This window comes from Theobroma cacao, chromosome 9 (assembly GCF_000208745.1).
Source record: "Theobroma cacao cultivar B97-61/B2 chromosome 9, Criollo_cocoa_genome_V2, whole genome shotgun sequence".
NCBI lineage: Eukaryota > Viridiplantae > Streptophyta > Magnoliopsida > Malvales > Malvaceae > Theobroma > Theobroma cacao.
In genome coordinates, this window is record NC_030858.1 from 5134038 (window position 1) to 5149510 (window position 15473).

The window sequence follows — 15473 nt, forward strand, 5'->3', positions numbered from 1 at the left end:
ACATCTCAATTTTGTTTAATTTAACCTCTATATTATATATTTTTATTCAATTTAGTATGTGACACTAATTTTTTTTTAAATTATTTTGATCTGTCATGTTGCATTGACATATCAATATATCAATACTATGTTAGGATTGTCACATTATTATATTAGTATCACGTGACACTGTTACATCATTATGTTAATATCACGTTATTAAAATGTGTCACATTAATATTGATCTTATCTCTTTTAATGGTAAAATTAAATATCATTAGAAGAAGAAATTAAATTAAAATAATTTTTAGAATTAAGAGATTAAATTATTTTAATTTTAAATATAACAATAAAATTTAAGAAAACACATAAATACAAAGATTTAATGAATTAAGGTGAAATTGACATTCGTGCCCTTACGAGCATCTACTATCAACAATCCCTGAATTAATGGGCCTAAAATGGACTACCCATCGTCTCCACGCCAAGTTGTTCGAAACACGACTCCTAATTACTGCCTCTATGCAAAACCTTCAAGATATAAAAAAAAAAAACCCAAAGCCAAACTCTAGTTGAAGAAGATAATTTTTTTTTTTTTTTTTACAAAAACAAAAAGAGAACTGCACAGTCTCCTATTTTCCTTATTTCTCTTTGACGTGCCCCGGCGGAAAATAAAAGAACAAAGGATTTGGCAACACCGCCGCGAAAACTCAAATGCTCAATGGGGAACAAGATCGCGAGAACGACGCAGGTCTCGGCGACGGAGTATTACCTACACGACCTGCCGTCTTCTTATAATCTGGTGTTGAAAGAGGTGCTCGGTCGAGGCCGATTCTTCAAGTCGATCCAGTGTAAGCACGACGAAGGCCTCGTCCTCGTCAAGGTCTATTTCAAGCGTGGCGACTCAATCGATCTCCGCGAGTACGAGCGCCGACTCGCTCACATCAAAGAAACTTTCCGCTTGCTTGACCACCCCCACGTCTGGCCCTTCCAGGTCACCAATTCTCTCTCAATTCTTTTGTTTCCTTTTTTTTTTTTAAATTTCTGGACTATTAGTGTTTGGTTTGAATTTTAACTTAGAGCCTGACTTAAATCCAACGATATAAACTTTTATAGCTGTATAGCACTAATGCGTATTGTTTAGATTAAAATGAACTAATTGAGAATTTTAAATTTAATTTTAGGCACATTTGTGATTGGAATGGTTTGTTTTCTTACAGTTTTGGCAAGAAACAGATAAAGCGGCATATCTATTGCGGCAATATTTTTTCAATAATTTACATGATCGATTGAGTACTCGGCCTTTTCTCAGTCTCGTTGAAAAAAAATGGTTGGCGTTTCAGGTTCATCCATTTCTCTTTGCATTTAGAAGAGTATAATTCCTCTTAGCTTTTTCTTTATTATTATTATTATTATTATTTTAATTTTGGATTTTGGTGTTGCTGCAGTTACTTCTTGCAGTAAAGCAGTGCCATGATAAGGGGATATGCCACGGTCAGTTCAGTTAGTTAGAAGGAAATTTATTTGTTTTATCTCCTGATTTTATAAGGATATGTTGTTTTTAATTTTGGTAATTTGAATTTGTTTTTAGGTGATATTAAGTGTGAGAATGTGTTGGTTACCTCGTGGAACTGGCTTTATCTTGCTGATTTTGCATCATTCAAGCCCACATATATTCCTTATGATGACCCCTCGGATTTCTCATTCTTCTTTGACACTGGAGGAAGAAGGTTGTGTTATCTTGCACCGGAGGTTGGTTCTAATTTCACTTATTTTTCTGCATTTTGAACCGTGCATTCTTTTCTCTGTTTCCTTGATAAATTTTTTAATGAACCTATGACACGGTCTCATGTGTAGGCTACATTGTACAAGGATGAACTGACTTTGAATTAATAACATACATCCTCATATTTACACATTTCACTTTTGACTGGCAATTTTGCCCAAGATTCTTTTAGGAGTGGTTTAAACTGATCTTCTAAAAGGTTAGCAAATCACAAATAACTAAGTTTGGATAAATAATTATCATAAAAAAAATGTGTGGATGAATACTTTGATTCCAAAAGAACTATTTGTTTTGATGTTACACCTGCATGTACTAGGAAGGTTTGTTTGATAAGGGCTGGTAGTTAGTTTATTGGTGGAAAATTGTTGATTTAATTCTTTTGCCTTTTATGCTTTAGTATCTGCCATAATGGGAGTGGAGCAAAAGGATTGGTGTAATCGTTTTGCTTGTTTATGTGGTTCTTAATTTGATTCAGGATAAGGTAAATGGTCATCTCATAAAAGAACCATTTTCTGATTTTTCTTTCCCATTGACAGCACCTCCTTATCAGTTAAAACTTTTGGATGATATTTGATGGACTGGGCTGGTCTTACTGAACTTGGTTCTATTCATATATACCATTCTAGCTGAACATAGATGAGTTGAACATGTATGATAATTGCTACATGTGAATCATATGATGAAGCGTCTGGTTTTGGACATCATGTTTTATAGTTTTGGTATTTTGTAAAACTTTTTATTTTTCAATTAAAATATTTTCATTAGCTTATTGCTCTCTTACATATAAAACATATTGAATGAAGTTGAAGCACTATTCTTGAAGAAAGATCTTATTGAATTTGATATTGCATATGCTTTTATATTTCTTAACGGTAGTTGTCAAAAAATTCCTCGAAATATAACTATTATGCATTCTTTGTTGTAATACTGGTCTCCCTGTTGCTGTGTAGAGATTTTATGAGCATGGAGGTGAAATGCAAGTTGCACAAGATGCACCTTTGAAGCCATCTATGGACATCTTTGCTATTGGGTGAGCTTTCTTAGTTATTAGCTTCTTTGTTTTGAAACTACATTACCTTCTACAATTCTAGTTTTCCAAAGAGAATCTGGTTTTTATCTGAAATCATATGTTACTAGATAAAAGATGTTGAAAATTGAACTTTATTTTAAAAGTGCATATTTTTAGGCAGTGATTGGTAAGATATTGCTATATGGTAAATGAGTACACATAGTATCTTGATATGCTAATTTGCACTATACCTTTTGAAGACATTAGCTGTAACATACCAAATGATACATTTGAACATCTTCAGGATTTTTGAGTGGTATTTCCTGACGAGTGATCAGTCCTGCAGTGCCATGATACCACTTCCTTATGAAGAATAATAGTCTATCAGATAGGCTTGTTCTTGTGAAGTTTTCTTACTTTTATGTTACTAGTTATTTTGATATATTTTGGTCTTACATGTGGAAATAGTGGTTGCATTCTAATTGTAATTTAAATCCCATATTTGTTATTTTTTCAAAATGTAATAATATGCACTGGCTATGCTATTATTTAGATGTGTAATTGCGGAGCTTTTCCTAGAGGGCCAGCCGCTGTTTGAACTCTCTCAGCTTCTTGCATATCGCAGAGGGCAATACGATCCTAGTCAACATCTTGAAAAGGTGCTGATTTCTTTGCCTGCCCTTCTGCTTGATGCTCTTGCTATCCTTTTCCCACTTATTTTTCCTTCTTCATCTTGGCTTTTGCTTGATCTTACTGCTGTTTACTTGCCTGCATAAATGCTACTATCAGTGCATATTCTTGCTAGTTCTAGAAAAGTTATTCTTTTGCTTTCTGCATTTTAACTTCCATTCATGCTCGATTATCTTTTTCTCAAATAATTTGCCTTACATGTGCAGATCCCAGATATTGGAATACGCAAGATGATACTTCATATGATCCAGCTTGAACCAGAGTCCCGCCTCTGTGCTGAAAGCTATCTACAGAATTATGCAGCTGTTGTATTTCCTAGCTACTTCGCACCATTTCTACATAATTTTTATTGTTGCTGGAATCCTATTCATTCTGATATGAGGGTAAACATATTTCTAACTTAGAACTTGGTAACTTAATTCTACTTGCATTTAATATATACATTCCTGCTCGGTAATTTCTGCTGTAGATTGCAATGTGCCAGAGTGTGTTCCCTGAGATACTGAAGCAGATGATGAGCAAGAGGTCAAGTGATGAGATGGGCAGAGGTCTTAGCAAGTCACGCATCTTAAATGGTAAACAGTCACAAGAAATTGTTGCAAAACAGCAGTCACAAGAGATTGTTACAAAACAAAACTTAAGCTCCACAAATCACTTGTTGACAAAAAGAGAAAGGATAGAGAATGGTTCTGTTAGGGATCGGTTCAAGCTTCCTGGTAACATTGATACCTTACTTGGGGATGTAGAACAAAGCAATCCTTACCTTAGTGAGAAGTCAATGACGGGGGATGCAACCATCTCTGCACTTTCCCAAGATTTTAAACAGCATGGCATGCAATCTCCTGCCCTTCTTCTTCAAAGCATCTCTGATTCGTTTAGAAAAAATGATCACCCTTTTTTGAAAAAGATTACAATGGATGATTTAAACTCATTGATGTCTGAGTATGACAGTCAATCAGACACATTTGGAATGCCTTTTCTGCCATTACCTGAAGACAGCATGAAATGTGAAGGGATGGTTTTAATCGCCTCTCTGCTTTGTTCCTGCATACGTAATGTTAAGTTGCCTCATTTAAGAAGAGGGGCTATACTTTTGCTGAAGACTTCTTCATTATACATTGATGACGAAGACCGCTTGCAGCGAGTGCTTCCATATGTAATTGCAATGCTTTCTGACCCAGCAGCCATTGTGCGTTGTGCTGCCCTTGAGACTTTGTGTGACATTCTGCCCTTAGTCCGAGATTTTCCTCCAAGTGATGCGAAAATTTTTCCAGAGTATATTCTTCCAATGCTTTCCATGCTTCCTGATGATCCAGAGGAAAGTGTGAGAATTTGTTATGCTAGCAATATAGCTAAGCTGGCTCTAACATCTTATGGATTCTTGATTCATTCAATAAGACTCAGTGAGGCTGGGGTTCTTAATGAATTGAATTTGTCACCAAAGTCATTAGCATCATCTAGTGAGTCATCTGGGCGCCTTCAAAGGTTAAATAGTGATGCACAGCTTTCACAATTGAGGAAGTCCATCGCCGAGGTAGTTCAGGAACTTGTAATGGGTCCAAAGCAAACTCCGAACATTAGGAGAGCACTCCTTCAGGACATTGGCAAATTATGCTGCTTCTTTGGCCAGAGACAGAGCAATGACTTTTTGTTGCCCATACTCCCCGCTTTTTTGAACGATAGGGATGAGCAGCTAAGGGCAATATTCTATGGGCAAATTGTGTATGTCTGCTTCTTTGTGGGCCAAAGAAGTGTGGAGGAATATCTTTTACCTTATATTGAGCAGGCTTTGGGTGATGCAATTGAGGGTGTCATTGTCAATGCACTTGATTGTTTGGCCATTCTGTGCAAAAGTGGTTTCTTGCGGAAAAGAATATTGCTTGAAATGATAGAGCGTGCCTTTCCATTGCTATGTTTTCCTAGTCAATGGGTAAGGAGGTCAGTTGTTGCTTTCCTTGCATCCAGCAGTGAGTGCTTGGGTGCAGTAGATTCTTATGTTTTCCTTGCTCCAGTTATACGGCCTTTCCTACGTCGACAACCTGCATCTCTGGCCTTTGAAAAGGCTCTTCTTTCATGTTTAAAACCTCCAGTCTCAAGGCAAGTATTTTATGAAGTCTTAGAAAATGCTAGGAGTTCAAACATGTTGGAGAGACAGAGAAAGATATGGTACAACTCATCAGCACAATCTAAACAATGGGAAATTGCCGATTTACTCAAGAGAGGGACTGGGGAATTAGACTCAATGAAGTACTGGCCTGACAAACAACAGTCTACTGGGGGTCATAGACCTATTGATAATGTATTGCAACAATCAGGGCTAACGGAATTTGATGATGATGATGCCAAATTGAGAGCTATGGGTGGCCATACATGCAATGCTTCTAGCACAATTGGTATGCGTGATCCTCAATGCTCAGAAAAGTTACAATTTTCAGGTTTAACATCTCCACAGCTCAATGGTGTAAATAGTTTCATGTGTGATAAATCATCAGAAGGTATACCTTTGTATTCTTTTAGCATGGACAAGCGAGCAATGGGAGCTCCTCCAGCAGCTTCTGATACTCCTTTGCAAGTGAATTCCTTGGGAATTGGTTCATCGTCCATGCCTTGGATGGATCCAGTTAGTAAATCATTTAGCTTGGCTAGTTCAGTTCCAGCACCTAAGCTTGTTTCAGGCTCCTTCAGTATCACAGGTGGTTCTAAACAGTTCTACAGAGTCGTGCATGAACCTGAAAGTCGGGAAAATGATCAAATAGCCAATGTCAGTAGTAAATTTCAAGATATGGGATTTTCTGGCACAATGAAAGGAAGTTCTGTAACTGTGGAAGATTCTTCTGCTTCAACTGATCTTACAGGTCTACCCTCCTTTTCTCGGTCTTCATCAATTCCAGATTCAGGTTGGAGGCCTCGTGGGGTGTTGGTCGTGCATCTGCAGGAGCACCGATCTGCTGTCAATGATATTGCAATTTCGAATGATCACAGCTTTTTTGTGAGTGCATCTGATGATTCCACTGTCAAGGTGTGGGATTCAAGAAAGTTGGAGAAGGATATATCATTTAGGTCAAGGCTGACTTATCACTTGGAGGGAAGCCGAGCAATTTGCACTGCAATGCTCCGAAATTCTGCTCAAGTTGTTGTTGGAGCATGCGATGGGACAATACATATGTTTTCTGTTGATTACATCTCTAGAGGTCTTGGAAATGTTGTTGAAAAGTACTCAGGTATTGCTGATATAAAAAAGAAGGATGTGAAGGAAGGTGCAATACTTACCCTTTTGAACTACCCTGCAGATAACTATGGCAGTCAGATGTTTATGTACAGCTCCCAAAATTGTGGGATTCATCTCTGGGATACAAGATCAAGTTCAAATGCATGGACTTTAAAAGCAGTTCCAGAGGAAGGCTATGTGGCTTGTCTGGTAGCAGGCCCTTGTGGGAATTGGTTTGTTTCAGGGTCTTCTAGGGGTGTGCTTACCCTTTGGGATTTGAGGTTCCTTATTCCTGTGAACTCATGGCAATACTCTCTTGTATGCCCTGTGGAAAAGATGTGTCTGTTTGTTCCTCCTTCAAGTGTCTCAGTTTCTACCACTGCTAGGCCTCTTATTTATGTTGCTGCTGGCAGCAATGAAGTCTCACTTTGGAATGCGGAGAATGGAAGCTGCCACCAGGTATGCAGGCAATCACTTCTATTAATCACAATTGTGAATGTATGTATAACACTAAATGATTTGGAATCGTGAGAACTAATTAGGAAAATTTCTAAATAGTTTAATACTAGACTGTGCTTGGTAGGAGAAAACATTTGGAAGATGGAAAGGCTTGAGTGGAAAAGAGGATCGAAATATGATTTTTAGCTGGCTCTGTAGGATAGAAAAGTTTGAGGCAAAAACAATAGGAGTGATTGCCATATTCTATTTATATTAAGAAAGATCAATCAATCCTTCTAAATTGGATTAGGGGAGAGAAAATGGGAGAGGTGTAGTCAATTGTTGCAAATATACAATGTTATTTACATTTTTTCAGATGTCCTATCACTCTTATAAAGGATATAATGATAAAATAATGTGATTTTCACTTTCAATTCTACCTAGCAATTGATGGAAACACTGTTCTTTTACATCCACTTCTCATGCTTCCTACTGAGTATACTAGAGGGAAAAAAAATGTTTCAATTCCTCTTACCAAGCAAGGTCTAAATGTCAATGGAAAATTGAAGAGCAAAAGCAGACTCTGGTCTCTTTAAAAGCACGTCCGTTTTTGGTTTAATATCATAATGGACATTTCCATATTTTCCTCGACTGAAGTTATTAGTAATACAAGAATTGTATAAATTGTGCAGAATCTAAAATCTTATTACTAATCAGTTTCAACTGGTTGGACCTCAGTAGAATTGCTTCTGTCACTATCCTCAAGTATTGGATGACAGAGAGAGGTTGAACAAGTTGGAAGAAGCAAGCTTGAGAATCACTTGTTTACTTGTTCAAGATATTAATTTTGAGAATCTTCTTTAGAGATAAATGTATAATGGAAAAAAATTTCTTGAAGGAGTATTTAAAAGCCTGGATTTGGCTCTCTAGAATGAGAACTAGTTTTGTTCTGTCTGAACGTTCATCTTGATTGATTTTTTTTTCCAACTTCTTTCTCCAGGTATTTAGGGCTGCAAATTATGACAGTGATGCAGAAATGTCTGATTTACCATGGGCCTTGGCAAGGCCATCAACTAAAACAAGCTCTAAATCAGATCTGAGGAGGAATGCGAATCCGAAGTATCGAGTAGATGAACTGAATGAACCACCTCCTCGTCTTCCGGGTATTCGTTCATTACTTCCTTTACCTGGTGGTGATCTGTTGACTGGGGGCACCGACTTAAGGATTCGCCGCTGGGACCATTGCAGGTTTTAGTTGAATTCTCTCTTTTTTTATCCCCTGTTCCGTGATCTTATGGAAATTTATGCTTCATTTGCATTGTTTTCATTGCAGCCCTGATCGAAGTTACTGTATCTGTGGCCCAAATTTGAAGGGAGTTGGAAATGATGATTTCTATGAAACTAGATCCAGTTTAGGTGCACAAGTTGTACAGGTATAGGTTTATCTCTAACTTCATTCTGGTGTTTTACCTTACTTTCAGATTAGTGGATGGTTAGATGTTTGTCTTCTGTTGATTATGATTTTCCATTCTATGTATCTATCCTGTTCAAATTTGTGACAACCAGTAGTAAGGAGTATGGACTGGATCTTATTGATTGAATTAAATAAGCGTGGTTTATGCGTGAGGGGGCAGAAGATGTTTTTAATTCTTCTAGTATGGAGTCTATTCAAGAGTTAATATATGTTTTAGACAAGCATCCTTTCTGATTTCATCATTACGCAACTAAGTTTTTTCAATTATATCCAGATCGAAATGTTCCTTATCTAGAGCTTTGACTTTAGATAGAAATGTGTTATTCACCTTGTGTGGAAGTGTAGCCTATTTAGGTGATTGAGGATTTCCTCATGACATATCCTGGGAAACTTTAACTTCCTGCTTTACAACTTAATCTTTGTAGGGGTGTATGTTGTTTTATTACCTTCCCTGTTCTTAAATGTTCGTATTCTGACAGATTTTCAATTTATTAACTAGTTTTTTAAGCTTCAAGTACTTGGAGGTTTAAGTTGTTAACTGTTAATGAAAACTGCGTGTCTCACTTAGCTAAAGTTGATGGCCATGTCATTTTTGAATCATTCTTCTCATCTTCTGTCATGGTTTTTTGTGCAAATTATGTCAACTCCCGTTTCATTATAAAGCAAAGCCTTGTGAAATGTTTGCTGCTAAAGTTGTTGATTTGGGGTCTCCCGCTTTTAGGATTTACAATATTAAAACTGTATAATTTTTCTTGCGAACAGGAGACTAAGAGACGACCTCTAACAACGAAGCTGACAGCAAAAGCAGTTCTTGCTGCTGCTGCCACTGATTCTGCTGGATGCCACCACGATTCCATCCTCTCTTTGGCTTCTGTGAAGTTGAACCAGAGACTCTTGATATCAAGCAGTAGAGATGGGGCTATTAAGGTTTGGAAGTGAATAATCTAAAAGTTTTAGTGCTTTAATGTAAATATTTAGTTCCAACAATAGTAAAATTGTACATAATATATATTCAAATTCAGATCCTAAATTCTGCAGTCTAAGTCTAACCACTAATCTCCTTGATTTGTATTTTTGTACAGTTTGTAAGCATGTAGGTCTATACGGATTTTTCATTATTAATAAAATGCTCTATTTATCAAGAAAAGAAAATACAATAGGTTGTATTCTTGTTTAAAAGGAAAGAACTTCTTGTCTTTCCATATATTCTTGCATCTAAGTGCAAAGTTCAGCCATTGCTATTAAATTATACAACCTTTTGACGTCCAATTTTGCTGTTCTTTTGCATTAGTTGTTAAATTTGTTTATAGTTCATAAAATTAATATTTTGTTGATATACTGAACTAGACAGTATTTGGGTGGCCAACAGTTTTGCCATAATTTTCTTTCTATTTTTGCCATCAATAACCAATTTCTGTCTATAAAGGAGCTTAGACAGAAATGATGTTGGGATTTGGAGATGGCCGGAAGAGATGAAATTGGAAAAGAAAATATGAATGAGAATGGATGCAGAACTAACAGAAAATACAATGGCATTTGAGATGGTTTATTCATGTTCATGCTCTAATCAATGTGTTTGATTTAATATAACAAGCAGCATTCTAGATGTTAATTGCTAAATGAGGTTATTCATTGATTTTTTCATTATTAGGTATATTTTCCCTCATTACTGTTGCCGATGCTGTTCTCATTTTTGCTGTTCCTTTTATGATAGCTGTGATGATAGTCTGAGTTATCATTAATCTGGGATTGTGTCATAAATAAAATACGTGAAATAAGGCTAAGTACTGATGATTGGTATTAGGGTGCTTGGTCAACTAGGTGAATTTTACTAGAATCTAGAGAGCTCTTATGGCCCTTCGCTGACGTACATAACTGTCTCAAGTTTTAGGTCTGTTTTGCACAGTTCAGGTTAGTTCTCCTTTGAGGACCAAGGAGGCATGCCCGACAGCTCTAGAAACTCTCCAGACTTCATGTTGCACCAAATCCCATGACTCAACAGTGTTCAGATTCTTTGCCTTTTCAATTGCATCATTTATTCCTGGGAAGGATGTAGATCCATAGTCATTGTGCCTTGAGGGTGCATAAATCTGCATGTCACAATAGTAGGCAATTTAGTCCATTCAGTAATAATTATGATATTGAATAATATATTTCTCGGGGTTTCCATCATGCGGTTTTGATATTTAACTTGATTGTTTAATGAATTAATTGAAAGCGAAACCTTAGTACAACGAAAAAATTAACTTGTTTAGGTGAATGTAGTTAAGGAAAACTTACTAAGTGTTTGTACCATGGCCTTCTAAGAAGTCCATCACGGTCCGTAAATGCACGTTCTGCCATCATTAGTCTGTCATTTAGCTCTCTTACTTTAACATGGTCGTTTCTCCACATTGACGTCCAACCTTTAGCTTCTTTTATTTCCTATAATAATGCTTCCGTTACTTGTTCTGCTGGACAATATTACTTTTTTATTTTAAACTTGATTTATGGAAACTGTAGTGTTACCTTTTTCTGGTTATTTATCTTTCTGGCTGCTTCTGATAACTCCTCGATAGACTTGAACAAGTGGGAAAAGGTTACGCCCTTATCTGAAATCTCATCTTCCAGTTCTTCTGCACTCTTCTGTTATCATGGATTTTGTTGTATTGCGTCAAGCTTTTGTGGCTCAACAATAAATCTAACGGGGTTTATACTACATAGGACTGCATATAGTTATTTCTTTCCGAGAGGGTAATTTACCTGGAGTTCAAATGCATAGGAGTGATAATCAAAAGGCAAGAACTCCTCATCTGCCAGCCGAAGAGCTACTAAACCCCAAACACTTGCCACTGTTATTTAGACAAAAAAAAAAAATCTCATTTTGTCATTTAGTTGTTTGAGGTTTTTTTATTTAAATTTCTCAGATAATGAATTGTTTGACAAATGCTAAAGTAAGTAGTACACTAGCTATCCTATTTATCAAGTGACAGATTGCTTTAGATACTATCATTTTTTCAAGGATTTATAATTGGTAGATGCTGTTATGTACCTGCAACATGTCTATGAAACATTGGGTCACCAAAATTTTCCATCCAGACAAAGTCATCATACATTGAATGATATACTGGGTATCCTGCATCAACAATTACATTCATTAGGCATGAGACATAAGAAAACTCTATGCCATCATATGTTTGCATCTACTTCGCTAATTGCTGCAAAATTCTGGGGGTTCAAAGTTGCATCTAAGGTAAAGGATTAAAGGCATTAGAAAAGATTTTAAGTTGAAGTACCTTGCAGTGAGATTTATTTTTGAGAGAGGCGTGGGGGGTGCCTGGACAAGGTAAAAGGAGATTGATGATACATTAACTTCAAAGCCAATGTTGACGTGATTTTTTTTTTCTTATCTCCTGAGAGAAATTTGAAATTTATTCAGCTACTTAAGGAGGAGTGCTCAAAGTTGTGTTTTATTTCTGTCCTGAGACACATAAATAATATAGTATTATGAGCATGTATCTGTGCCTGGGCCTCTAGGTTGGATTAATGTCTAACGAACAAGAATGGAAGTATGCAACAAAGGAACTTTAATTAGATCTTTTACGTGGATTATGAGTCATTCTTGAGGGTAAAAATTGAAAATTATTAGGAATTATTTTCCGGATCTATGGACTTTGTCAGAGTACTGGTTGTTTTATTATCTTGCATCATTATCCTTGTGGCATTGTCTTTTATCAACCTGACATGAATAGAATGAATAGTTTCTTTAGTACAATGAAAGGAGATGCTACTTGGTTTGGCAAGGTTTGATATTTATTGGTCATGTAGTTGTGAGATCTTCTAGTCTGCTTACATTAGTCTAAATTAATGCATTTATGTGTGCATTGTTTAACATATTGGAAAAATTATGTTATTTATTTTTCATCCTCATATTGCTCAAACTATTTTGTTGGTGTCTATCCAAACAAAAGAAGTGCATTGCGTGTATGTTGTCCTGTCTTTTATTTTTTTAGTCTGGTGAAGTAGAATGAAATGGCGTGAAGTACAATTTGCTTGTTACCTCCTCCAAAAAGCATGTCAGCTGCTGGAACACCAATATGTTGCACAAAAGCCGCGTAATCAGAACCTGCTCCTCCTAATCTCCCAATCTTCACAGATTATGTGCAGGTTAATGAGTATGTCAACTTTGATGTAGACATGTAAAGTATACATACCAACTAGACAGGTCTTTGGAATCATTCAGTTAGTGCATTATGCTCACCACAGGAGAATGGGTGGACCCAACCCATTGTTCGTAGATCGTCTGTGATGAGTTATCTGGATCTTGAATCTTCAAAAATCAAATAGAAGAATGATTAATGTCAAGTGAGAGAAGAGTGGCACCTGGTAGAAGGATTGATATCCAACGACACAATGTTCTATACGTTGTCGTCATTTCATTTTTTCCCGCAAATCTTGCCAGCTTATACTTAGGAACTATATATATTCTTAGGTTACTCCTAGCTATTATTGTTATTGCCCTGCTGTTGGTTTGTTTTAGCACTGTTGAAATACCTGTTGTGCAGCTTGTTTGAGTAGCTCATCAAGCTGTGGAGTTGCAGCAGCATGAAATCCTGCTCCCGATACCGCACAATCAACATTTAAGTATGCAACTGCCCTTGAAGCCAGCAATTCTCTGTTTTCTTCTACCCATTCTGTTGATCCTGTCTGGAAGTAGGAGTCTGTTTAAATTTCTATTCAGAAAGAGGTAAATAGCCAAATAGGGATAGAGGCATAGGAGAGATAGGCAGGTAGACACACCAAGCCATACTCCTCAGCATCCCAATTGCACAAAATAATTGTTCGTCGTGGTTTCCAACCAATTCTTTGTAACTTCCAGAGTCTTTGGGCAACCTACATCGCATAGAAATTCAACTGAAGGCACAATTTGTCCAAATGTGATATCTATTTTTACCATTGAAAAGTAGCAAGAGTGGGAATGTATAATCACCTCTAGCAGTGCTGCGGTTCCACTGTTGGGATCAACAGCTCCAAAAGTCCATGCGTCACGATGATTGCCCAGAATGACAAACCTAGGAATAGTTACAATTAGAACAGGTGGAAATCATTATAAGGCGAGTAAGTGCTCTTAGTTATTCCTAAGCATATACAATATTTTATGAGTTCTTAGGTCTTATCAGGGGATATTCGTGATGTTTGATTAGTTGATTGTTATTTTCATAGGTCTATTAGCTTCAGGTGGATGTCTGTACAAGTCCTAACAGGGAACGGCTTACTTTGCAGTAATAGGTCTACCCAACTCAAATGATAGTAATTCGTGTTCACAAATGTTACTGAACTTACCGATCAGGTTCCTCCACTCCTTCAATAACACCAATGACATTTTGAATTGTTGCAATGACTTGTTTCCCCTGAAAATCCCATTCAAGAAGCCAACCCATTATGAACATTTTAAGTTAGGGTTCAATTTGACAGACTGGATTTTAGGGTTAGATTGGAACTTATCCTGATGTTCCAGTGATCATCCAAGGTGACAGGTACTAAATTCAATGCTCACATTGTAATTGAGATTCACAACTCCTGGCCCTGGTCCAAGTTTGTAAGTTGGGGCACCGTTGCTTCCTTGCCAATCATCTTTTGCAATTTGTCCACCAATAGACCTCAAGATTGTTTCACCATCTGCTCCTGATATTGGCAATGAAGGTATTAGAGGAACATCACCGCTCCTCTCCACCTCCTCAACTGACAACCTCTCGCATCCTTGAGTGCTAGCCCATCCTGGCGTAGTAGGGTCACCAGAGCCGTTATAGACTGTTCCCACCTGAACTCCAGTTGGCGGCATCCATTTGTCGTCGGGAAACCACTTTGCATCACCTCCCCCACCTCCATAGTCTTTCCTGTCCGTATAAACCAGTGCCCCTATAGCACCAGCATCAAACGCATTCATTACAATGTCTCCTCTGTAAATCTGCCCATATCTCGCCAAAACAATAGTACCCGTAACGTTTACTCCCATTTCTTTCAACGTGTCGTAGTCCTCTAACCGCCCATAGTTTACATAAACCACCGCTCCAGTGACAGAACCTGACTTGGCGTATGCGTGGGAAGTAGGCAGCACTTCATTAGCCACATCTGCATAGGGATCACCATCGTATATTTCCTGTTTCAGATCAAAAGTTATAGGTGGCTCTGGAGGGGGACGTGTCAGAGTCAGTGAACGTGAAGCTGGGTAGGTTAGGAGAACTTCATAGGAGACGATGTGTGCCTGCATGTTGCAGGAGGAGAGTGTGGAAAGAACATAGGCTGCAGCCTCAGCGTTGGCTTGGGAGCCAGCAACATGTGGCCGGCGGGTGAGGGTGTAGAGGTGGTGCGATATTGAGACATTGTCAGACAGGGAGTCGGATATGAAAAGCGAGTGGTAGTAAGATTTTGGTGGGGGAGAAAAGAGGAGAATAGAGAAAGAGGTGGCTATGGCTAGGAACGTGGCGGCGATTGCTTTGAACATGGAGCTTAGTTTTCTTTTTGTTGACCGTATGAGGAACCTTACTGCCTAATTGTTGTTTCTTGTGGGGCTGTGTTTTAGTAGGTCCTGGTTTTGGAATGGAGTTGGGGAAAATAAGAAAGGTTTAGAAGGACCACCACTGAAAATGAGAGAGAGAAAGAGAGTAAATAAAGGAGTCCAAATAGATTTGAATTATTAGATAATGATTGATTAACATATTTTACATATTTTATGCTTAAATGGAGTTAAAATGTCAATCTTTTACTTGTAGTGTTGGATTTTTCATAGTGGACAGCATTTGATGTCCCCTTTTTTTTCCCCATTTTTAAAGTTTTCTTTAATTATTGGACCGTTTCTTACCTTTAATTCTTTATCCAAGTGGGTTATTTTCGTTATAACAAATTAAAG

At 37.4% G+C, this 15473-nt stretch overlaps 2 protein-coding genes across 2 annotated transcripts; one reads left to right on the plus strand and one right to left on the minus strand.

The window, feature by feature from the left end:
* LOC18588496 (probable serine/threonine-protein kinase vps15) lies at positions 562-9726 on the plus strand. The gene is made up of 11 exons (XM_018127971.1): positions 562-973; positions 1200-1322; positions 1428-1473; positions 1571-1731; positions 2716-2795; positions 3328-3433; positions 3671-3847; positions 3934-7131; positions 8111-8358; positions 8444-8543; positions 9347-9726. Exons 1-11 carry the CDS (start codon positions 701-703, stop codon positions 9521-9523), a joined length of 4689 nt encoding a protein of 1562 aa, XP_017983460.1. The 5' UTR covers positions 562-700; the 3' UTR covers positions 9524-9726.
* LOC18588497 (probable glutamate carboxypeptidase 2) lies at positions 10317-15168 on the minus strand. Its single transcript, XM_018128377.1, has 12 exons — positions 14121-15168; positions 13907-13974; positions 13554-13635; positions 13364-13456; positions 13118-13270; positions 12825-12893; positions 12624-12711; positions 11616-11699; positions 11327-11415; positions 11093-11209; positions 10865-11008; positions 10317-10674 (listed from the first exon to the last, which is right to left on the minus strand). Exons 1-12 carry the CDS (start codon positions 15066-15068, stop codon positions 10492-10494), a joined length of 2118 nt encoding a protein of 705 aa, XP_017983866.1. The 5' UTR covers positions 15069-15168; the 3' UTR covers positions 10317-10491.